The 23,777-nt window shown below is 48.7% G+C and overlaps 1 protein-coding gene across 1 annotated transcript in view; it reads left to right on the top strand.

Moving 5' to 3' along the window:
• The window catches only part of LOC146208082 (uncharacterized), a 194,657-nt gene that overhangs the window by 114,273 nt on the left and 56,607 nt on the right, over nucleotides 1–23,777 (top strand). Inside the window, exon 4 of the mRNA XM_084578034.1 lies at nucleotides 14,680–14,802. Within this exon, the coding sequence (XP_084434160.1) occupies nucleotides 14,680–14,802 (123 nt within the window). The remainder of the gene's footprint in view (nucleotides 1–14,679; nucleotides 14,803–23,777) is intronic.

Genomic DNA, 23,777 nt, shown 5'->3' with positions numbered 1-23,777 from the left:
GACCGCCGGCAGGCCTCGTCGCTGTCGTGCTTCCGGGCTCTCTTGTGCGACGACGACGCCGGCGCGAGCGCTCTTCCAAATGAGGAAGGGAAGGATGCGTTCGCGAACGGATCGGCCCGTCACGTTTCGCGTCCCGCATCATCCTTCCAGAGCGCGCGCGCACTGGAATCGGCGTTGCTGCTTCTGTGGGGCTCCTCGTTCCGGGGGCCCAACTGCGGCTGCCTCTTTCGAGATGCCACGCTCGGGAAAGGTGCGGTGACAGGTGGACGAGAAACGGTGGGAACGGATCGGAGCACTAGCGTTTTCTGCCGTTCTGGCCGTTATGCCTTTAGGGCGACCTGCGACTGTGTCAGCACACAGTTCATCACTTGAGACCACGCTCAAGACGACCCAACTCTCCCGTAACCGCGGCGACCCTCTGCAGATCAACCGAATCTCTTTTTAACTATTGAGTATTAATAAACAGTTTGATTTTAACTCTTCATTTGGCCTCACTGCTATCATGGCGCAGCCGACAGGATCTGCAGAGGCGTCTCGCGCGCGCGAAGAACCACCGGAAGCTACAGTGCGCAGCAGTACAACGTCGACGAGTTCCGAGACCACCCTCATCTGGTCACCAGCGAAATCGACAATGCGCAGTGTTCTCATCGAGTTGAAAAAACAGCGGCTGGCCGACGAGCTTCGAACCCGTGGACTACCGTGCAGTGGCCGTAAGGATGTTCTTGTCACACGCCTCCTGAACGACAACGTTCGCCTTCAGGCCTCGCTGGCTGCGTCCGACTCAGCTACCAGCCAGGCTGAAGCAGTAGGCGATGACAACGGAGGAGCGGACACGGAGGGACCGACGACAGTCGAAATTCTGCAGGCAAGAGTTGACGAACTGGAACGGCTTGTAGCCCAACGACGCACGTCACACGCAGCGAGTGACGCAACGGGGCTACTGCATCTAGTGTCGACACGAACGGGGCACGATACGGACTCCCAACGTAACGACGGAAGTCTCGCGCCTACTACGAGAACGAACCAACGGCCGGCAGATACGAATCATGGTACACCTCCGCAGTCCTCGCGGGAGAACAACGCTCCAGCTCCCGAGGGTTCGCCAAGCCTGACTGAAATCATGGCCATGTTCGCACGCGCGCAACTGCAGATGACGGAGGTATTATCGAGAGTGCCAGAGCCAGCTCAGCCCATTCTGATCCAGTCAACGAACGACACCGCGTCCGCCATCCCCGAGTACGACGGCAATGCGCAACAAAATGTCCAGACGTGGATATCGCAGGTGGAGCGCGTAGCTGCCTTGGCACACTGGTCCCCATCACTGACGCTCGCTACTGCAGCAACACGGCTGAAGGGAGCCGCGAAGGATTGGCACAGCTCTTACGGAATGAGTTGCGAATCGTGGGACTCATGGAAGCAAGCCTTCTCCTCGCGCTTCGACAGGAGGCTCACGATGCAGGAATTCCTGGACCTGCAGGCTGATCGAAGACTACGCAGTTCGGAGACATTGGTTGAGTACATGTATTCGAAAAATGCTCTGCTTGACAAATCTCCGTACCCGATGGCGAACGAAGAAAGAATTTCGCTGATTCTCAGTGGAATCGACGACGACACATGGGCTAATCCACTCGCTGCACAGCCCTGCAGCAACGTCATCGAACTGATCGACCGCGCAGCGCTGCTCGACACCAGGCGACGCAAGACAGTCAAGACGCAGTTCCGACAATCTGGTCTTGGGCGGTCTAACCAGATGAGCAGCGACGGATCAAGGACGGCGACAGACGGGCGCAGCGATCTCCGCGAACAGTCAACGCCGCGGGAACAGCGAGAACCGATGTGGGCCACGCGAGTGCATACCTGCTTCAACTGCGGCACAACGGGCCACTTTTCGAGGGATTGCACAAGGCCGAAGACGGGAGCCACGATCGCTGCGGAACAACGCAGAGCAGCCAGATCCAACGGCGCAGGCAACACCGGGACGACAAACAGGCAAGCAAATTATTTTCTGCAATCAACGGGAGGCAATTTGCCCATCGTCAAGGGCCTCGTCGACAACCAACCGGTGAGAGTCTGCATCGATAGCGGCTCAAACGTGTCCATCCTTAACGAGAGCTCTGTGGGCCCTAACGTTCGCCCCCGACCATGGACGTCCCCAGATCACATTGAAGTGCTTGACCGATGCATCAGACCAACGCGAGTGGCAGCGTTGAACGTGACCGTCGGAACATCGACCGTGCGGCTCGAAGAGGTCGTGATCGCGCCCTTGCCCAGTGCCATGGATCTGATTCTTGGTTCAGACTGGCGCCGTGCCGCGAACCTCCACGTCACGTTCCACCCTACGAACGATGTCACCCTCGTCCCAATACCGCCATCGGTGAGTGAATCTACCGTACACACTCCAGGCGCATGCAGTGTGAATCGTACTGGGGAAACGCTGATAGCAGCCTTCAGCAACCGCATGGTCGTTGAAGAAATTTCACCAGAGAGCGACATCGGCTTCGTTAGATTGAACTCGAAGGGCCCGGGTCCCGACGAAGATTTCTTTGACCTGGTTGAAGAGACTATACCTAAAATGACCCATGACGCGAACGCCAACGAAAGGGATGAGCTCCGCTCAATTCTGACTCGTCATCACGACGCATTCACAACGAGCACAGATGCGCTGTGGCTTTGTGCTCACGTAGAGCACCGCTATGAACTTAGGGACAACATTCCCGTCGTCACAGCACCGTACCGATCTTGCCCCGCGGACCGACAGCTCATGAAGGACGAGGTCAGAGACCACTTGGCTATGAAAAGAACATCAACGTACATGGACGATGTCGGCCAGGGAGCAGCTACGATCCCCGAAGCGCTGTCACTGCGCGATGAGGTGCTGAGAAGAGCAATCGTCAACGGCTTAAAGACGGACATTAAGAAGCGTCAATTCATGCGAGACGACATCTCATTTCTTGGCTATAGGATCGCCGCAGAAGGGCGAACCCTGGACGAGGCGAGAGTCGCAGCAGTCGACAAGTTCCAGCCCGAAAGCAACGTCAAAAAATTGTATTTGTTCCTGCAATTGGCAAACCATTACCGCAAGGTTCGTGGATACGCGCGCCTGAGGACAGGCGCAAAATTTAGAGGGGTCGTGTCAGCACACAGTTCATCACTTGAGACCACGCTCAAGACGACCCAACTCTCCCGTAACCGCGGCGACCCTCTGCAGATCAACCGAATCTCTTTTTAACTATTGAGTATTAATAAACAGTTTGATTTTAACTCTTCATTTGGCCTCACTGCTATCAACTGTTAGATTTGCAGGTGTGTGCGTGTATTTTCAGGGGCTTTCCGGAAAACGAGCGAATGGTATGAGCTTGTAGCTTGGTACCTGCCTACACTGATCTTAAAATGTCCCGCTAAATCGAAATAACAACCGAGAATTGAGTACGTAATGGACCGCGTTGTGGCGAGGATCATTGCTTCATGAATCACGGGAGCGATTGCGAAGTAAGCGTGATGACTGACCACGCATACGTGACTGAGCTAGGAGGATGCAAAATGAATGAGAAAAGGGTGTGCGCGGCATTTAACAGCGATCTATGTCACTCGACAGAAGAAAGGGAGACTATAAAAACATTACTATTCGAGTTTGTTGAACAGGAGAGATAGAGAGAGGAAAAGGGAATGTAGGGATATTACTCAGGCTCCGGTTCGATACAGTACAACGGGAAATATGGATGAGGATATGCAGAAAGAAAGAAAAAAATGGGTGAAGAGCGAACAATGTGGAAGATAAATAAAAACGCAGTACCTTGTGGGGGCAATCGATTGGTGTGGCCACGGTGCGAGGATCTTACCCATGTCAGAATGAAGGCTGTATATATATATATATATATATATATATATATATATATATATATATATATATACCTTCGGGGCACAAAAGCGGGGAACTAACATAGGACATGCGCATTGTCTCCACGTCTGTTCAGAGAAGGGGTAGAGAAAGTGGGCGGATAAGTTGCTCTAGGGCTCTATTTACGAAGCGTCATTTCTACTAGGGACAGACAGCTCAGGATTATCGGCAGCGTTTACTCAGAAATGGCACGTAAGATGAATGGCATTCTTGAAATCGCTACATGTATTTCTCGCGTCTGTAGAAAAGCATGTATTTTTAGCACTAATTGCAAATATTTGTTTTACTCACGTTACCTGCTTCACATTAAATATTACCCTTTCCTCATACTCTTAATTACGTAAAGCATTTCATCGTCTCGTCTGTAGCAAAACACTCGTAATGAGAAGCTACTATACGTTTCTAGGTACTCTTTTCAAAATTTATTGCCGCGAATAGCTGCAGATGATTTTCGTAATTTTGCTTTCCTCGAGAGTGCGAGCGAACGTATGTAGAACCAGAGCAAAGAGCACGCTATCCACCAAGGAAGATAACGAACGCCGCCGTCGGGTTATTTTTCGCCGCACCTGGGCGAAGATGACATTCTCGGCCACCTTGCGAGGCTTTCTCTTCCACTCCCTCTAGCGTGTGAAGTCGTGCAGTGTGGGGATCTTCTAACGATGCCATAAAACGCCGCATGGCTCTAATCAATCACGCTGATTACACGCGCCATAGACTGCCGGCATCGCCGAACAAACCATTGCATCTACACCCTGCATACCTGGTCTTTCTTTCCTCTTTAGTGCGTACACCTCCGTACACGCAAACCCCCCCTCTCTCTCTCAACACGAAGGGCTGCGCCGAAGTAGCCGCAGCGCAATTCACGACAACCCGTACTCTCGAATAGATGATGTTGATTTATTACGCGGCGTCTCTTACTCTTCTTGCCACACGCCTCACGAAGGAAAAAAAAAAGCCACACGCGTGCATAGAAGTAACTGGCTAGCGGTCTGTGTTAGGGACACCTCTTTCTTTATTAGGATTATTTTTATCCATCCGGTGGCGCTACAGTGCATGCGCGGCGCATATACATAACTGTGGACGGCGTCCAGTGAGCCGAGCATCTCCATCATGATCGCGTGTCGAGAACGGCAAAGAGATTAACAACATCGGCGGCGAAGACGGAGGTGAGCTTTTGTACAGAGAGGAGGGTTGTTATTACTTGGGCGAAACAGATATTTGTCAGGCTTAAAGGGGGCCGTGATGGATGGAGCGAGGATTATCCTACCGAGATACGCGTTTGAAGCTGTAAAAATGTCGCCGCCGCCGCCAACGTCGCCGCAGGCTATAGAGAGATCTTCCGGTTTGACCAGAATTCGAGGAGGTCGTCGCTGTTTGCTCATATTTAAATGCGCGTGATTTTTTTTTTTTTTTTTTTTTTTTTAGGTGGAGGTGAAGGTAAATGAGGAGGGCTTCTGGGTTATTTGCTTTTTCATTCCCCATTTTGCTACAACTAGAATATTCTGCAAATGTAACTGCCGCTTACAGTAAATCAAGATCAGTATATATATTGTCCTATTGCATGTATTGACAGAGTTGCGGACTGATTTATATGTGAGAAGCCCAACTTGATGGAATTAAATTTAACGATATATAGTATGTCATTAAGATTCAGCCATTCTGCATCTGGTATCTGGCACTGAGGTTCCATTGCCGGCCTTGAGAGACACGTCTACAAGGTGGTGCCGCACGCAAGCAAGCTATCTGGACACTTTGAAACAAACTAATTTTTTATTTTCACTCGCATTTTTTCTCAGTGCAGTGGACATTATACTTTTTGACAACTTCAGCGATCATCAGCACGAGACGTGATCCAGAAACCTGTCGAAAGGAGTTTCTGGGATGCCAGCGGTTTGCTGTCGTTACTTACGGAGCTGATTAAATAACTCATCCAGTCTTGTGTTTAAGTTTAATTAAGTCCCACGGCAGCATGAAGGTGTTCACAGTATTACTATGTCAACTGCTTACCACTTACCACCCCCCCCCCCCCCCCCCCCCCCGCCCCCCGGAACCACAGTTTGCCTTCCCATCATGCATGTCACCAGTTGCAAATAATTAAGCAATTCTAAGAATCAAAATCCGTTTCTGTGAGACACTATATATATGAATGTGCTCTTGTGAGGTAGGAGGGGGGGGGGGGGGGGGGGGAGTGAATGAAAATGAGACGACTTTAACAATTCGTGTTTGTAAAAGTTGTAAAAAAAAAGTATATGGAGTAAATACGGATAATATTTTATACTTTTTCACCTGCGTGGTTATCATTGTTAATCAATGTGGCGCTAAGAAGTAGTGTGAAGTAAATGTACATTACCATTCCATGACGCCATTAACAGGCATATCTGTCGACTATTTGCTGATTTCACCGATACGGTGAGAGTCGCAACTGTAATCTTCGCACCCTCTGCGTGTTACCGGAGGTCCGAGACGGAAATGTCGGCTGGACCTCAAGCATGATAGGCAAGAGAAGCGCCGTTCATGGTGTCTATTGTTTTATATCAATAGTATATGTAAGTGCAGCTTAGCCAAAGAGCTCCACTGGGCGAGGTATATTGGATTGCAAAGGGTGAGTTCCAAACTCACCTCTTGCATTTCTATTCAAACACTTAAGACCACATATGCAGGCCATATAAAAGCTTGTACCGCTTTGAAACCACTGGGTAGGCACCCTGTAGCCAACAGCATCTCTCGCATACGGGCCGCACACTCAAATCACCAGACCATCAATGCTGTGCAGCGCAAACGGTTTCTGAAGACCCGGGCATACAATAGGTTCTTTATATATTTAGATAACACCGGTTGTCTCATCTCCCGAAACACACAGAGTTGGCCGCAATGCCGTGTTCTGACGCGACCGTGGACATACAGAGACCTCCAAAGTGCGAAAAGGTCAGGCGACGCATCAGTGATGGCGCCTGAACAGCGGGCTCCGCCGCATGGCAGTACCTACCTCCGCTTTCCTGTCCTCTGCGCCTCCTCGCGTGCCCAGCAACGGAGGTGCTGCTTCCGCTGGCCGGGTGCACCGGTCGTTCAACTGTTCTTCGACAGTGTATCCAAAAAATGTGGGCAGAAACACGCGCAAGTTGCACGACGACCAAGGTCACACACTTTCACTTTTCTTCTTCGCGCACTTTCTTTTTTTTTTTTTTTTTTTTTTTCAACAACGAATCGTCTCCGGAGCATCCATGGTCCTTCTTTTCGAGTGTTGAAGGTTGATCGACTTGTATTCTTACTGGGGTCTGCAGTGTTAGAGAGGGGGGCCAAATGGCACGCCCTTCTTCTTTACCTTCTTGAAGGTTGTAGCCGTGTCTAGCCGACGGCGGTTCATGCTGACTCCGCGGGCAGGACCGGCATCGTAAGGGCACGTGCCACGGCAGCAGCTGACCGCCCTCGCTCGGGACCTAGGGCGGCGAACGAGCAGCTCCTAACTCACTCAGAGGTCACCGAAGATGTGGCTGGCGGTAAGCCGATGCCTGATCACCAAGAGTTCCTGTCCTGGTACGGACCTCGCGGCTCCTTCGCAGTACGTCTCTTCTTCGAGCACAGTCCTGTTTTGAGAACTTTCACCTCCTGCTCAGAAGCCTCCGCTACTTCTCTGTTCTTCTCCAAAAACTTAGCCTTCTAAAACTCTTTTTGACTTGAGCGTTTCTCTTTTGCCTTCCGAACACTTTCCGTTGGGACCTGGGCTGGTCCTTCTTCCGGAGCACAGGACTCTTGCAGTGCTGCTTTTCCTTCACCTCCGCATAAGAAGAGCCTTAAGGTACGGCTAGTCCGCAGGGGTCTTCAGCGCGAGAACACCGGCGAGTCGATCGCATCCAACGCCGATCAACATCAACATCACGAGCACACTATGACGAACGAGCGAGATCTGTCAATCGCACGTTGAGGATGAGGAGGAGCACATCCACACCACGACGGCACAGGCGAGCGGTGGTGGCCCGGCCTCGTTCGTTCCTTCACGTAAGCTCCGCAGTGACTGACCGCCGATGCGTCGAGTTCACACAGTCGAATCTCACGCGCACCGATCGGTATATGGACGACTCTTCCCGCACTGGCGTTGTCGTAAAGGGGATGAGGAGGAAGGTGCAGTGGCGCTGACACAACGTGCACCGGCGGACGGGTTGGCTCAACGCGGCGCGGCGGTGGTGCTTGCTACGCCTCGAGCTGGCGCTGAGGCCGACTAAGCGGACAGGTTGTGGCGTCGAAAAAGCGGCAGGTTGTAAAAGGGAGAGGAGGTTGAGCGGCGCGCTCTTGTGCGTGGTGGCCCGCCGCCGCTTCTTCCTCCTCATCGTCCCCTCGCCCTCGTGAGTGGCGGAAGTGACCGGCGCCGAACTTGACCCCATTCCAGCACAGAGGGGTAAAAAAGCGCGGCCCCTCTAACGGAACTGGCCCTGCTCCGGAGGAGAGAAGCTGCTCTCTTCCTTCCTCTCCTCTCCGGCTTGGCCTTCGTGCTTTTCCTTCCTTTCCCTCTCTCCCCACATTCACCTCTCCTCCTGCTTTCTCTCTTCCTCTCGTGCACCCTCACAGCCGGTGTAGCCAGGGCCGCTTGCCGAGAGAGCTCACTCCCTTGACTGGCTTCGCGGTCAACGTCTGTTTCGCCGACGGCCAAGTGCAGCGCACCGTTGCTGCAGCTGTTGCTACTCCCTTTCTTTTTTTTTTCTTTAATATTTCGTTTTTTCTGTCCGTTGGATGCGCTTATGAAGCCGGCTTCCAATTTTTGCTTTCTGTCTCTTCTGTGTGGTTTCTCTGTGTTTCTTTTTTACGTTGGTTCGAAATTTTTGTTCTTTTCATTTTCCTACGGCGAGGCAATTGTTTTGTTGCGGCTTGACCCCCCACGCTCGCAGTGAACGCCGACGCGCTGCTGTCACCGCTCGCGCGGCTTCGGCGTACGCGTCCCTTTCAGGCTATCACGTTTCATCACCGTCTTCCATCATTTCTCTTCCTCCTGCGCCCGCCAGCAGCCGCGCACCTGCGCTGGGCGTGTGAACGCGAACTCCATAAGCAAACCTGAAGCACTCGATCGCCACTCCGACATCCCCCTTCCCCCCATTTACGCGAGACAACGAAGGTCCTATGCATCGATGGTTGTTCACGATGGAGGTTTTCTATTCATAGTCATCCGACTTGTCTGTACATTAGGCGCGAAGAGCATTATAAAGCAGATATCAAGAAAAGTCTCGTTCCCTTAACACTCACGAACCAAGTGTTAATTGAATGGGTCAAAGTTCACTCTCTACAACAACTGCCACTTCATTTCTTGCTCCTTTTGTCAGCTGGTTTTCGCTTCGAGCTTCGCTTTCAAGCTTCGAGAAAATGTGCAGCGCTTTTGGGGTAAGGCCCGTTGAAAGCGAGTTGCTTAAACCAAATCCCTTTCGTTTTCCGAGACACCGAACATGCGGCTTTATTTAAGGATTGATGTACCATATCACTTTTATAGGCGTTAGTTAGGACAATTATCATTTCTTGAAAGAGTCGCCTCTGTAAAAGAGCCTTAGGAGGGTTTACAAGCGCCTGGTCAACACTGAAAAGCGGACTCGCAGAATCACTGGAGAGGCTTGGACGGTAGTTAACACTTTCTTACGAAACAACCGCAAAACACGAGTGCTGCATTGGACCATGTTTTCTGTATGCAAAGCCAGTCATGTTGTCTCGCACATCTTGGTCGCTTTTACATTCTGCCTCCATTTAAATGTGGGATATGCACACATGATCTCGAGCTCGGCAACCGCTCTGCTAAGCCCGATATCGACAACAAGGATAGCGGAAATTTACTTTTTTTTTTATCTTGCATTGTCACGGCCATTGGGAGTCAATCTGCCTCGGTAACGCTTATGCTTACGTGATAATGCAATCTCAGATGATTATGTGATATGTAACGCTCTCTAAATAGGCATAAGAGCTGCTGCTACCTGAAGGCCGGAGTTGCTCCTTTAGATCGGGAAGGTCGCTCAGATGAGCAGGGCCGAACTTGTTTTCTCAGAGGTCGCATCGATGCGCCATCGCGGCGTACCTATCGCTCCTTCGAAAGGTCGCGTGAAACTGCTGAGGGCGCTCTGCTGCTTGTGATTACCGCCGCGGGATGCAGTGAAGAACGCTTCAATGTCGCACAACTTGACACTTGTCCAACGCGGTAACCGCAGATGCGGCATGGTCCCGTTTAACCTTGACGCTCTTCTGTAAGCATGCACGCAATAGCGGTTTTGCGAAGGTTTCTAAATGTGTGCGGGGCTATTGGAGGTCGAACGGTAAATTATAGAATTCCGAGGTTGCGCGGGCGAGTGGTCGTGACACGTCATCCACGGGTCACTGTGAGTTATCTCATCCGTGTTTATCTGCAATTGGATGAAGCCTATCGTCCTTCAGCAGTCATACACCATGTACGTGTTCACGCCTTTTACTATTGGCTAAATGTGCGATGGTTTCACGAAAGGACTTGAAGTCATGGATATATGTGCAGGCTATACTTGCGTCGTCGATGCATATGCCACAATTTTATACGCTTCATTTCAGCCACGGAAAGTGCTACCTTAAATTGACGTTGGCCGTTCAATAATTTAGGGACAACTCAATCGCACCGCGCATCCACATGCTCCTCTTTGCAATAGCTGGGCGAATAACTTTTACATTGCTCGTCTACATTATATATTTAGGTATTGCAACGTAGTTATCGAAAAGAAAAGAGTGTCTATAGTTCGGTTACCAACATTTTGTTTTTTTTCCCTGGCGACAAGTTGAATAAGTAACACATTGCATTTATCATACCCCTTCACAGAAACAAAGTGGCTTGTTGGGCGAGTTGGTTTGGACATTATGTTAAAACAGCGCTGGACAGATAGAAAGACAACCACACAAAATGTGAATTTGTGTTTGTCTTTCTATCTGTCCGTGTTTCTAGCGCTTTTTTAACTTAAACTCTTCACAGAAGTTGCGTGTATGTGGTGTTGTCCTTTACTGGCTCTCTCTGAGGACAGTGACAAAGAGCATCCACGTGTATATCACTTCTCGAGAGTTCCAGAAATGGTATGCGAGAGTACAGCATGAAATCTACTCAGTCGGGCTGTTTTACCGCAATGTGCCAGTCCTATAGTATTGCAGGAAGCAAATTAAAGAATTTATTTGTTACAGCTGGTCAATATCGTTTTTACACAACACCTCACTTACATGGCTGCCTAGTATGAACAACCTAAAGCGAGGACCACTCCCACCCCCTTCGCAAACATGAACCGTTTCGACGGCTACTCAACCTCTTCCTCTTTCACCCGCGGACGCATCGCATCCTGTGGATACCTGCTACGCTTCCAAGTTCTTGGCCTGCTCATTCAGTCCGCGCCCTGTAGTCTTCTGTGCCCTGGTCGGTGTCAAAGGGAGTTGAATGACGGTAACGTAATAAAATAAAGCAATAATCTAGAGAAAAACAGACAACACGGCCTCGTGTGTCGCAAGGTCATTCACCTTGTCGCAGCGCGGAGCTTTTCTTACCCTTCATGACACCGCCACGACGCACGCCGACGGCGTACCGCCAACGATCGTCACCGCGTTCTGCCATCTTTGCCTTCCCTCGCCCAAAACCCCTGCCCCCAGTTCGTGCTTGAGTACACTCTCCCCCGTTGCTCTCTCACCCTCTTTCTTCGAGCACTTTATTGTTTTGCCGTTGCTGTGCCCGGATCGCACCATGCTTTGTTTTCTGCCGCCCTCGCACATCTCTATACCAGCGCAAACGCGCAATAATGACGCTGCCTCTCCTATAGTCTCCTCCACCCCTCCCCCATCTTAAACGACGCTGAGCGCGGCTTTTCCGCGGTTCTGCTCTCTTTGTGCATAGGTGGAAGGAAAACAAAAAATGACAGAGATGGATAGATGGAAGAAAGAAATAAAAGAATAACAGTAACGAAGGGGGGGGGGGGGGGAGGTGAAGGAGGGAAGGGGAGTGCAGTGCTTTTGTTAAAATCGTTTCCTAAAACTTTTCTTCTTTCAGTAATGTCCCCTCTTCTTTAGCGTGTACTTTTCTTTTTTCTTGTTCTTCCTTTGCTTCTTCTGCTGCTGCAAGATCTCCTTGATCTTCCCCGCGACCTCTTCCTCCGCCTCGCTCGCCTCTCATCTAGCTTCGACGCTAAGCGAAGCCGCCCGACGCTATGCGGAAGAGCAGCGGCGTCTGCTGCAACCACTTCGTCTATGTCTTCTTCCGTACCTTAGGTACTCACCCTTTCTTTCTTTTTCTTCTCAAAAGGAAAAGAAGAGCGAGGGAATAGAAGAGAAAGAAAAAAATCGCTTCGGAATGACCCTTAACTTCTTTCAAGCATCATTAGCCTTCGCACCTCCATTCGAAAAGTAATAATGACGGCTACTGATGACTGTTTCCTGATCCACGAGTAAGGCAAACTGATGGCGGCAATTATCAGCGGGCTGTCAACGGCATCGGAAACTTAAAGACGCTGGAAAGATTCAGAATAAACAGAACTCACTCACTCACTCACTCACTCACTCACTCACTCACTCACTCACTCACTCACTCACTCACTCACTCACTCACTCACTCACTCACTCACTCACTCACTTACTCACTCACTCACTCACTCACTCACTCACTCACTCACTCACTCACTCACTCACTCACTCACTCACTCACTCACTCACTCACTCACTCACATTTTGGTATCCGTCATTCAATATTTTCTATATCTCATCACTTCTCATTCAGCGCTGCTAGGAGGTGCACACAGGGTAATTAGCTCCCGAATTCCAGACCTGCACCATCTGAATTGTATTGTGTTGTTTTGTAGTGTTTTATTATATTTACCTTACAGCCTTAAAGGCAATAAAGATACAAAAAAATCCCTGGCGTGGCGCAGTTGGTTAAAGCGCTCGGCTGGGGATCAACGATATGGAGATTCAATTCCCGGTGGAGACAGGGTTTAATTATTTATTTTTAACCATCTTCCTCACGAGAGACTGGCCAATGACGTCACCTGGTGATGACGTCACAATCTCGCGGTGTCGCGCGGCATATCGCGAAGAAGTGTGACACTTCTCGTATCAAAACCTTAATAGGCGAATTTCGTGGCGGCCGGTCAAAGCAAACAGCCAAGCGATCTCCTGCGATTAACGTTTCATACACTACAGTAATATTTATAAGGTTCCGATCATGCTTGGATTGCTGTGTGTAGTGCGACATAGAGCTCGGTAACGTGAATAAACTCCTGTGTACGCAGTCCTTTACTTTATCATTTGATAGTAATATGCTGAATGAATGAACGAAATCCGTTGCAATCACGAGCCTGGGGTCATTGGGACGTCAGCTCCTGCGCCTTGCGTCGAGTTATCGCGCGTTCGGCGAGTAAGTGAAAAAGAAGGTAGCGAAACCGTGAAACGCCCGGCACTAGGGGAGTAGCGGTAGCAGCGGCGCGCACGGGCTTTACGCGCACTTACGCGCACTTGCGCCGCACCGCCATCTCTCGGCTTACGGGGTCAACTACAGACGCCCGTTGCAAGGTTAAGGTCGCTGCGAGCGCAAGGCTGGAACTGGTTCTCTTGCCTCCCACCGCGCCCGCGGCATTGTTCGCATACTTCCGACCTGCGCCACTTTGTTCCGATGAGGACCATGCGACAAGGTCATCGAGTCGCGCTAACGTGGTTCGTAATTCATTATCGAGTGTGCAATGTGAGGCAAGTGCTCTCCCGTCAGCATTTATACCAATAGTTCGCTGGGGGAGGCGTCCGACACACTTATTGGTCGATGCAGCGTTCCGATCGAATATTTCATGAAATCATCCGGAAGTGCTACGAAGAGCCTAGTATCGTGTAGCGAATGTGTCACACCACACCGAAGTGATCTTCGTTTTAGTAGGCATCACGACATTGCTGAGCAGGTGCGTTCATGATTAGTGCGCTGTTCTTTTGATTAATTTTGCGACCGTTCAGCATATATCTATCTGCCCCAAGGAAATAAACATCTAGACCGGTAGAGTGAAATTATTGTTTTCTTCCGAATTTGTTAGCCTCGTATAACCCGCCGCCGCGCCTGTGATGATGGTGTACTGGAGATGCCAAAAAATCGTTACATCTTGACAGAGTCATACATATGCCGCTTTTTGCTTCGAAATTTTCTTTTTTCTTAATAGTTTATGAACTCACTGGACCGTGCTGTAGAATAAGGAAACATGCCAGTACCTCGGGGATGGCTTCTTCTGTTTATGCATTGTTTCCCTTTTAGTATTGGTTTTGATGTAACGTTTTTTTTTTTTTTTTGTTAGAAGAAAGGAAGGTCACTATAAATGACTTTTTTTTTTTTTTTTCTGGTCAATTGTTGACAGCATATTCGAAGAAACAAAAAACAGAAAAAAACCCCGTCCTCTTTCTCTTGTCGTTTCCTCCTACACGGTTTTTCCTCTTCGTGAGACAGCTTTCGCTACAGAACACACGTGTACTGCGGAGTAGTTGTACACTGAATTATACCGGTAGCACTCAGAGCAAAAAAATTCTAAAGAACTTGGCGATAAGCATATGCACAAGTGGATGAACACTTAAAAGTAAAGATAGAAAAGTTAGCTTCTATTATTTGGGGCTAAGCTTGCAAAAAATCTTCAAAAAAGCGTTATAAAAGAAGGAGGAAATGGAACAAGCACAAGAAGAAAAACAAAAAACTGCCTCTGCGATTATGGGTTTGGTCATCGCAGCTGTTTGTGCTTTGGTGATCTCTGGTTTTGCTATTTGGCACATGTTTTGAGATTCCATCAATATCTGTGCAGGTCGCGAGCTATCGTAAAGCTCCTCCGTTCCAGTGACGTCACCGGCCATGTGACATATTGCGTGATGGAGACGGCGTGGTCACAGAGTGCGTTACTCCAACGCCGACACCGCTTTTACGACTGGTATGCCACTAACTACTTCAGTGTAAATAGTGAGCAACAACGTAATAGTTTTGCATGGATCATCACGTAAGTCGTGAGAGAGAGAGGTTGTATTTGTTAATATTTTTCACCCCCTTCTTTCTCTCTGTCTCTGCCTCTGTTTCGTCATCTGAGCAACGTCTGGGGCTGGATCGACTTCATTTTTACTAGATTAAAACTTATAAAATAGCGCCAGTCTTATGAAGTTATGATTCGGGCTGGGGACTCTGTCAAAGTGTACGCCCCGGGCATTTGGCCATTCGTGATTTCTGGTGCTACTACGCTACGAAAAGTAATATTTGTTATCTACGTCCCATGAGCTTTTCACTCCAAGTTTTTAAAATAAACCTTTCTTCGATGTTAGTACTTCGCTTCAACGAAAAAAACTTGGTTGTACGGGTTATAACCTCCAAAATTGTGAATATACTGCACTTCGGTGGGCACATCTTTTCGTGGCTGCTACATTCTTCTGATTTAAGATGCAGATATTACAGCAATTAAGTTGTAGTAATTTAATTACTTTCTCCGGTGATTTATAATGTTATGCGATACTTTTCAGGTCTGGCAAATATAGCAGTAAGGTATAATTTTATGAGAGTAACTTCACAATAAAAGTAAATATTACTTTCGAAATCACTTTCGCTAAAAGGGCTTTACTACTCTATATGTCGGCAAAGCGTCCCGTACAACGAAATTTAGCAAGTACTGCGCGGGGCAGTTAATTGATGCCTTTGATATTGATGACATCCTCTGTTGTCGGGTGTAAAATGTTTATAGGCGGGAGTCAATTGTGGGGATTCACACAAGTAAAATGGTCGGGGAGAGGCAGGGAAGAGGAGGAACGAGGCAGTATTACGCTGAAGAAATCAAGAAATGACTTAACGCAGTGTATATATTTGTATCGTGTTATATTCGTTATGATCGATACGTGGTGACCGAAACAGAGAAGACAACCTGCTTCCTTCGTCACACAGATATAGCTAAGCTCCACAGCGTTGCTTCCATGTGTCCGTGGAATCCACCTCGCCCCCAAGTTCCAGACCTCGACCACAACTGGCGGGCCACAGGAACAAGGGCTCCGTCTCCAGGTCCACTTGGTGGCAGGTTCTCGCAATGGTTGCTTCAAAGCCGACTTCGAGCGGACTTTTCGGGTCACCCGCGCAACTTGACCGGGATCGCTCGTATATATGCTATACATATAGCTGCACGCCGGGACCTTCTTTTTCGCTTCCCGCACCTTTCCCCCGCTGTCGCACATTGACAGCAACCTGTAATTTATGGTGACACTCAGAACCGTATATAGACTCGATGAGCGGTGAATACGCTCGAGGATCCGGAGCACTATCGAAACTCTGCCGTTAGGAACATGGGCGTGGGTAGTTACTGTTACACTAGTAGCAGTAACTAGGAATCGTAAAGGTAGGTTGTAACGATGGAGGGTCATTTGCTCAATGGAGGCTCAAATTCTAAAGTTAAAGCTCAGCTACTTTGGTCATCTGATGAGAAGAGAGGAGTCGCTGGAGAAAGATATGTTGGAAAAGGTTGAGGGTCGCCGGAGAAGGGGTAGGCAGCGAACGCGATGGTTAGATGGCATCCTCTAGGCGCTGCAGATGAAGTTATGTGATGTTAGGAAGATAGTGAGAGAACGGAAAGCGTGGCGTGATATGGTCCATATGGTCACGAAGAGTCGGACACGACTGAACTGAACTGAACGATGAAAGAAGCTGCTAAGGCTAGTCGCGCATCACTGGCGTTTAAATTTATTGGCAACTGTTCCATAACCTTTGGCAGTGCATGCAAAAACTGTGCCCGAACATTTGTATGCGCGAGCTCTTTAAAGCTTCATTTCAGCTTACTTGTTTAAAATTTTGAAACTTTTTTTTTTTTTTATGATCTTCAGTTGCAAAGCCTGCGCACGATAGCTGTATCATTACCTATGCACCAGTAAGGTCTAGCCGTAGCTACAACAGGAGCTGCAGAAAGAGTTAGACCAGGAGAACAGTTATCCTTTGGACTGAGAGTTTGCTTATTTCACTTCACTTATCCGGCACTGTGACGGCTGACCTCACTCCTTCTGTCTCTACGTAGCCAAAGCACTTCTCTAAGGCGCCCCCTTATATTCGTCGCGGACAACACGCAACCCCATTTAACGCGACGACCAACCAACCCGCCGACGCGCATGTCCCGTTTAGTCCGTGCACCGCTCCTCTTTGTGCCCTTCCGCGGGTCGTCTGGAGCGTCGAGACGCGCCCACAAGACCGTGCCCTGTGGCGCTCTTGAAAGACTCGGCGCGCCTATTGTGTCGACCCAGACGGATATGCGCGCGCCCCGCGCTCTCTGATGCACGTGCTAGAAGCATCGGCCACAATGCATTACGTCATTATTCCTATACCTCCAGGCGTGCGTCCATGCGCGCCCATTGAAGCCTCCCCCCTTTTCGCGTCACAATCACCGCCGGAACTCTTCCCCCTTCATTCTCGATTTACAGTACGCTTGGAGTGGACGTTTAGGGCAACGGCGTCGCTGACAGGAGTGACCTCGACTCCCTTTTGATGTTAAGGTCACCGAATAGACGGATGAAGGAAGAACGAAAAGGCAAGATAAACAAACGCTATCGGTCAGTTTTCTACACAAGTTCAACAATTTTCGGAACATCTCCGAGCTGACAGTATCACGTGAGAGCTCCGCATTGAGTAAGTTCTCTCGGCAATAGCTGTTGAGCCTCAGACAGCTCGAACACGATCACGAGCCTGTATCGGCTGTATAAATTTATTTCACGTTTTGGATCAACCTATATGTTTCTCGTATAAGGGTAGGTGAATTGGCCGGCCTTTGAGCAACACCAGTAGGTCCCTATACAGCCCGTTTATTGAACCTGGTCGCGTGTATACGAACAACAGAGTGCCACAGAAAATCTATATATTAGGGCTGTCAGTTTCATAGTCTTCCTGTCTGACTGTATAGAGAAAGGAAGGCGAAAAAAAGGATTCATTGCTGCCGCAAAGTCTCATGCCGCGTTTGACAGTGCAGTTTGACTTTGGTCGTTCGAACACAGAAATATCTTATGAAGCAGCACACCTTGATTAACTGGTATGGCTCACAGCGATATCTCGGGGCGCACTTTTTACCTTGGTTTTCCTCCACTGTCTAGGCCGGAGAACTAGACTTTGCGCTCAAATCACTCAAATTACGCTTTGTCAGCGAATAGTTATATGCGAGCTTGTTCGAATTGTTGGTCAGGTAACTGGAAAAGACTCATTGCATTCATCTCACAAATTCAAATCAGAGCGTCACTCTGCAGGTGTATATCCCAAGTAATATCAGTCCGCCCATTTAATCTCCACTCGTAGGGACATGTTTTTTTGCGGCAAAGCGCCAATATTTCAAGGAAGGCTGCGTCGTCCTCGATCGCCATCGCCGTCAAGCAGCAAGGCTAGGCTGATTACGCCATTTAGAAAGTGCTTTTTTATTGCTTAGTTTGCTGACTATTAAATACTCTTGCGCGTCTTAATATCGTTGAAGTATACGTGTATTTTACAATTTACAAACGCGTGAAAAAAAAAAAAAAAAAGAGGAGGGGGGAGATGTGTGGCAGGAAATTTGTGGACTGTACTAACAACCATATACGATTGCAAAGAAAAAGAAATGTCCTTACAGAACGAGTTTAAAGTTTACTTTTTTTTTATGTTGGAAGATGTCTGCTTTCATGTGTTCCATCTATGTTGCATGTTGCAATACCTGACCTGTGATTTTCTTGCACGAGCTACCACATGAACAGCATTCAGTCTGCACAATGTAGTTTTGTATAATCTTTATGTATAAGTTTGTTTTTCTTGTCAAAGGTATCAGATATTCCATTTTTTCTTGTGTCAATGTATACGAACAGGCCTTGATTATATGTGCGCGTTTCCGCTGCCTGCAGGCTCTGCCGCTGACACGCTATGAGGCTTTAGCAGGTCAGTTACTTGTCAACACTCGGAGCTGGTATTGTTATTATTATTGTTATTAAATGTCAGCAGCGCTTTTCTCCGTCTTGTGCGACTAATGTGGCTGAAATTCCTAAGGCCCGTCTAATAACATCCAGTATCACATGTGCACGAAGGTGTCTTAATTCGACGGACAATGCATGAGGATACGAATCGAACAAGAATAACTGCACGGGTAAAGTGTCTGTCCGCGCTTACTGTAGAAACAAAGGAGAATTCACGCGGAGAGGAACTGAGCGACTGGAACAAACGTGCGCAAGAAAAGAACAGGGAAGAGAAATGCGTTCTTTGTCCGAATTCGCAACACCGGTCAGCAGAACAGACAATGGCAGATATAGATGAGGGGACCAGTACAAAACTATACATCTTAACCTGAGGTCATTTCTTCGTTTACGTAACCTTTGGAATGTTTCGGCGCTCTCGCGGACGCGTTTAGGTCGGCGTATTAAATATCGGCCCTTATCTGTCGTGCTAATGACAACTGCTTGCACATGACAGTGTTTGCGGGGCAGTGGACACGTGCCAAAAAAAAAAAAAAATACGCGGGGGGGGGGGGGGGGGGGCAGCCATGCTCACAAGGACGGGCTCCTGAAGGAGGCGACAGCTGAGTCCAAAGCGTTGAGTTCCGTTACATCACAAGAAAGAAGGACGTGTGATAAGAAATTGCGTGGTATACGATTCGTTTCGTTTGTAGAGCAATATGAACTTGAGAGAGTGTTCGGGTGGCCTCGCGCTGCGTTCGAGTATAATATAACTGGGCTCCACAATGTCGTGACACTGACTTTATCTGAGATGTCGTTGATATACATGGCCCTGATTGAGCTGAACTCCAGCAGGTGCCACAGTCTTACCAGCTAGCTATTCGACCCCGGAATAGGTCACGCAACGTATATAGGTCAATAATTAAGCGAGCTCTCTCCATTCAGAAAAGTTGCCGAGAAGAGACTCAAAAGCAAGCGACGGCTGCGTGTGCAATGATTGTCGGCGTCGATAACGGGCTACTGCCACTATCTCGGCCGCTTATAGCATCGGCGGAGCTGTAACCTTTCTCGAGGTCCGTGGGCCTTGGGCGACAAGGTGAGGCGCCGAGTTTGCGAAGGTGAACCCGGTGTCCTTTGCTGCCTCGCTTCATGCAGCCTTCGGTCGGTGCCAAAAAATGTCTTGATCTCTCCACGTTCTCGGACTTCGGGAATGGCTGTGTTGGCTCCAAAGCTTAAGAATTATCTCAAAGATTAAAAAAATAGACAATCAAATACTCTATTGCTAAAATTCCCCCAAGAGCTCGCTTAAAGGCAGATGCATTTTCTTCAGCGCATCGCATAACATTCCTTCGTATTGTATACACGTAAAAGGAAAACGTAGCCTTGCTGAGGTTATCTTATCTGTAGGAGCGAACGAGAAGCGTGTAACTAATACAAAGCCAGCAGCAATGAGTTAGTAATCGAGCAATGAAGACAGCCACCATCGGTGAACAAACTATACTCACTGCACGCATGCGTTTAGTCGAGCCGCGAGGCAACGTTGAGATCGCCGTAAGATCAAACTGACCGTAAGCATGACTGAAAACGGGCCCTTGCATTCCGCCGATACCGGTTCTGAAGCTGGGTTATAAGCGCATTGCTGGTCGCTCGTTCGTGCCATCGCATTTGCCTCTCGCTTTAAAGCGTATAACTGCTGCATGACATCTCCAGGTAGTCTGAATGCGTCGCTAATTAGACCAAGGTGCAATTAGACGAAGTTAATCACAGACGCTTTCTCGTCTCAAGTGTTGTCGCTGCTGCGACACAGTCGAATTAATCTTCGCATAAGTGGCTGAAATTAAGCCAGCCATGCGATTATCTCTATTAGCTTTTCAAACAGCGGATCGTCAGATACCAGGAAAAGGGCATATATAAAGAATCAAGAAAATCATAGGCTTGGTTTCGAAACAGTCCACTCTTATACGAAAAGAAATTGACAGTTGGGCTTTTCTGTATATTTTTTCGACGATCATCTTATTATTGGTCCAAAGTGGTAGCCAGATTCAGCTTGCGAGAAGTTCGTGCCTGAATCACCGTAACACAGACTGAAAAAATATGCTGACAGCGCCGTTTTGTAAGTATAAAAAAAATTGACCTCTATTCTGCACTTAAGAAGTTTCTTCTCGCTTCAGAAATGTTATTTGGGCGCACCCTGCACTTCTTTTAACTCTGATGCTGTTGCCATCTTAAGCTGTAAAAGGGTGAGGGTAGGGGGGTCTCGGAATGTGTGAGATCCGTTAAATCAAAGGTTTTTAACGCTTCGGCAGGGGACATGGCTTTTAGGCGCCGTCTCTCGGCGGCCGGATTTACCGGTTCGAGGCGAAGGAGTAGGGCACGAAACAAAGACAGACGAGGCTTAGGAAATTTCAGGTGCGTTCACCTGACAAGCGATAACAGACAGAAGAACGTGCCAAGAAACAGGCTTTGACCTCATTCGTTGCCATTTTCACAGCACTGGCTCATTGGAGTGTTAACCTAATGCTTCATTTTAATGAGCCAGCGAGCTTTGAAAACCGATCTCATCGCCTCTGAAGATGACTAAAGCGCATAAAATTAGTGCTCGCAACACTAGATAGACGCGCACGAGCAACTTTTCTCAATAGTGGGACATAACAATGACACATAAACGCCTTTGTGCCAACCACCTAACACTATACTGTCCGTAATAGCGCACCATAAGAATGCTAGGCGGTCTGAACTGTCCCGGAGATCTCCACTAAGACATTTTTTTACAGCCACTTTCCTGCATGCCATCTTTGGAACCTTCAAACCCCTTATATTGTAATGTCACTTATGGAGTCGTGAGCCTGAGTCGGGCGATACGTGTCAAACTATGGTATAACTATCTAAAAACGTTAGGTGATACGCAGAAAAAAAAAAAAAAAAAACACAAAAACAGTCTGTTTCAGGAAAACTAAAGGACCATTCTGGCTCCTCTAATTAGAAAAATATAAAATTAAACTGATTAAAAATGACATCACGTATGGCTCAACGTGCCGATACACGCAATTTCAATCGAATTTCATCATCGCGGCAATGTAGCCACCTCAGCTACCTCCGAACCTTTCATCAGCAAGCTTTGATTGGCGCAATTGTCTGGAGAGGCATTACATATGAATCCTCGAAATTATGTCAGCCAATTCCTGAACAAACCTGAGGGCTTTAGTTCTTACAGGGCTTTTCTAGTTATGACTTAAAATTAAATCTCTACAGATTCCGGTCAGATTTTTCGAACCATGTTTACACGGACGAACGCGTCTGGCACGTTTCAGACGACGCATTTGACCTACGTCGGCTTAGAAGCCAGCTGTGGAGGATGACAGCCGCTACTGTGTTTCACCCCAAAACATCTCACATCTGCGCTAGATGTCGTTTTTTTGCCGGAAAACCCGTGGATGAGACGTTCAACGCGTAATTTGATTTTGTGAGATGGAGAAGGTGCACTTTGACTCAGACGTCGGGCTGCATTCCCAACCTGAGCTACTCTTATTCACTCGACTGCGTAACACTGATCCTTCAGTGTATCGGTTTTAAGTGAAACCTCTATGTTTCCAAGAACGCGATGTGGACTCCACGCCCGACTCACACCGGCATCGTGCCCAGAACCAGTTTTGTTTGCTCACGGAAAGATGTCATCACCTATTACAACAATGTTCTGCGGTGAAGCACAACTCAAGGTGACGAGGGCAACACTGACAAATTCGCGTTTTCTGTGTTTATCAGCAACGAGATGTCTCTATCGTCGATGTCTAACAAGTAGAACAGCATGATATATAAAAATAGAAGACTTACCGGTGTGTTTAACGGTGAAGCTTCGCATTCAGTCGCATGTGATCCACACGGTCACTCGGCGTCACAGTCATCTATGCAATCAATCCAGCCGGTCAAAATCTATACCCATCCACGCGCTCTCACACATACACACACTCACAACACAGAACCAAGGTTGAGACAAAAAAAATAAAGGAAGGGATGAATGAAAAAACAAACAAACGAATAAATAGATGGGGCGAAATCCAAGCACGCACCCAGGCACACACACCCGAAACTCGGTGAGAACGCTGTCACTTCATGCTGGCAGAGCTTGGCCCTCAGCCGTGCCACACAAGTCACCACAGATCCGTCTAAACCCGCTCCTCGCACACGGGAACACCAAGTCGCACGTTGCTGTAGCACAGTTTCTCGTCGAAAATATGTTCGTAGACTACGTCGTCGTCTGTGACACGCGGTCCGGCACCACCAGTTGCTTTTCTTTCTTTTTTTTCTTCTTTTGTCAACCGTCCTCGCCGCAAAACGCCGGATCCGAAACTGCACACGCACTCCACTCGGTGAGACCCAGATTCGTTCAAAACGCTGCCACCATCACGAATTTGTTTAAGTACTCCGGACGAGGTCCCGTGGTGCGCGCGTGCGTAGCTGGCTTCCTTCCGCGCGAGGGGGTTCCCGGTACCGGCCTCCGCCGGCGCTGTCTCCGCCAATCGTAGCGGCGCAGCTCCACCCACGTCATCGAGCGCTCGCCTCCTCGCCCAATCGGTGTCGCGCGCGGCCCTGACCGCACCTGCGCATCTTCCGGAGCATCTCTCCGGACCGCTCGCTCGAGATCCGCGTGATCCGGGAGGAAGCGCGGAGCTCTCTTCCTTCCTTTTCCTCTACCCCTCTCTCTCGCACTTCCTCCCTCCTTCCCTCTCACTCACTCGATCCCTTTTCATGCGCGCACAGGCGTGCACCCTTCACCCTCTTTCACCCTTCGCAGTCCTTACTCTTCGCTCTTTTCAGCACTACCCTGCGGTCTTTGCTTCGTGTTTAGTTATTTTCATCCCCGCGTGACTTCCTCGTTTCGAGACAGGCTGCATAGCGGATGCCTGTTCCGTTCGGTTTTCTCTTTTCTTTTCTGATCGCGTTCTCTCGCTCACCCTCCCTCTCCTTCTTTTCTTTCTCTGGAGTAGTGTGT

This window comes from Amblyomma maculatum, chromosome 1, assembly GCF_055883805.1.
Source record: "Amblyomma maculatum isolate TAMU_Amacu chromosome 1, ASM5588380v1, whole genome shotgun sequence".
NCBI lineage: Eukaryota > Metazoa > Arthropoda > Arachnida > Ixodida > Ixodidae > Amblyomma > Amblyomma maculatum.
Note: the sequence above shows the minus strand (reverse complement) of the source record. Positions and strands in the feature narration are given on the sequence as shown.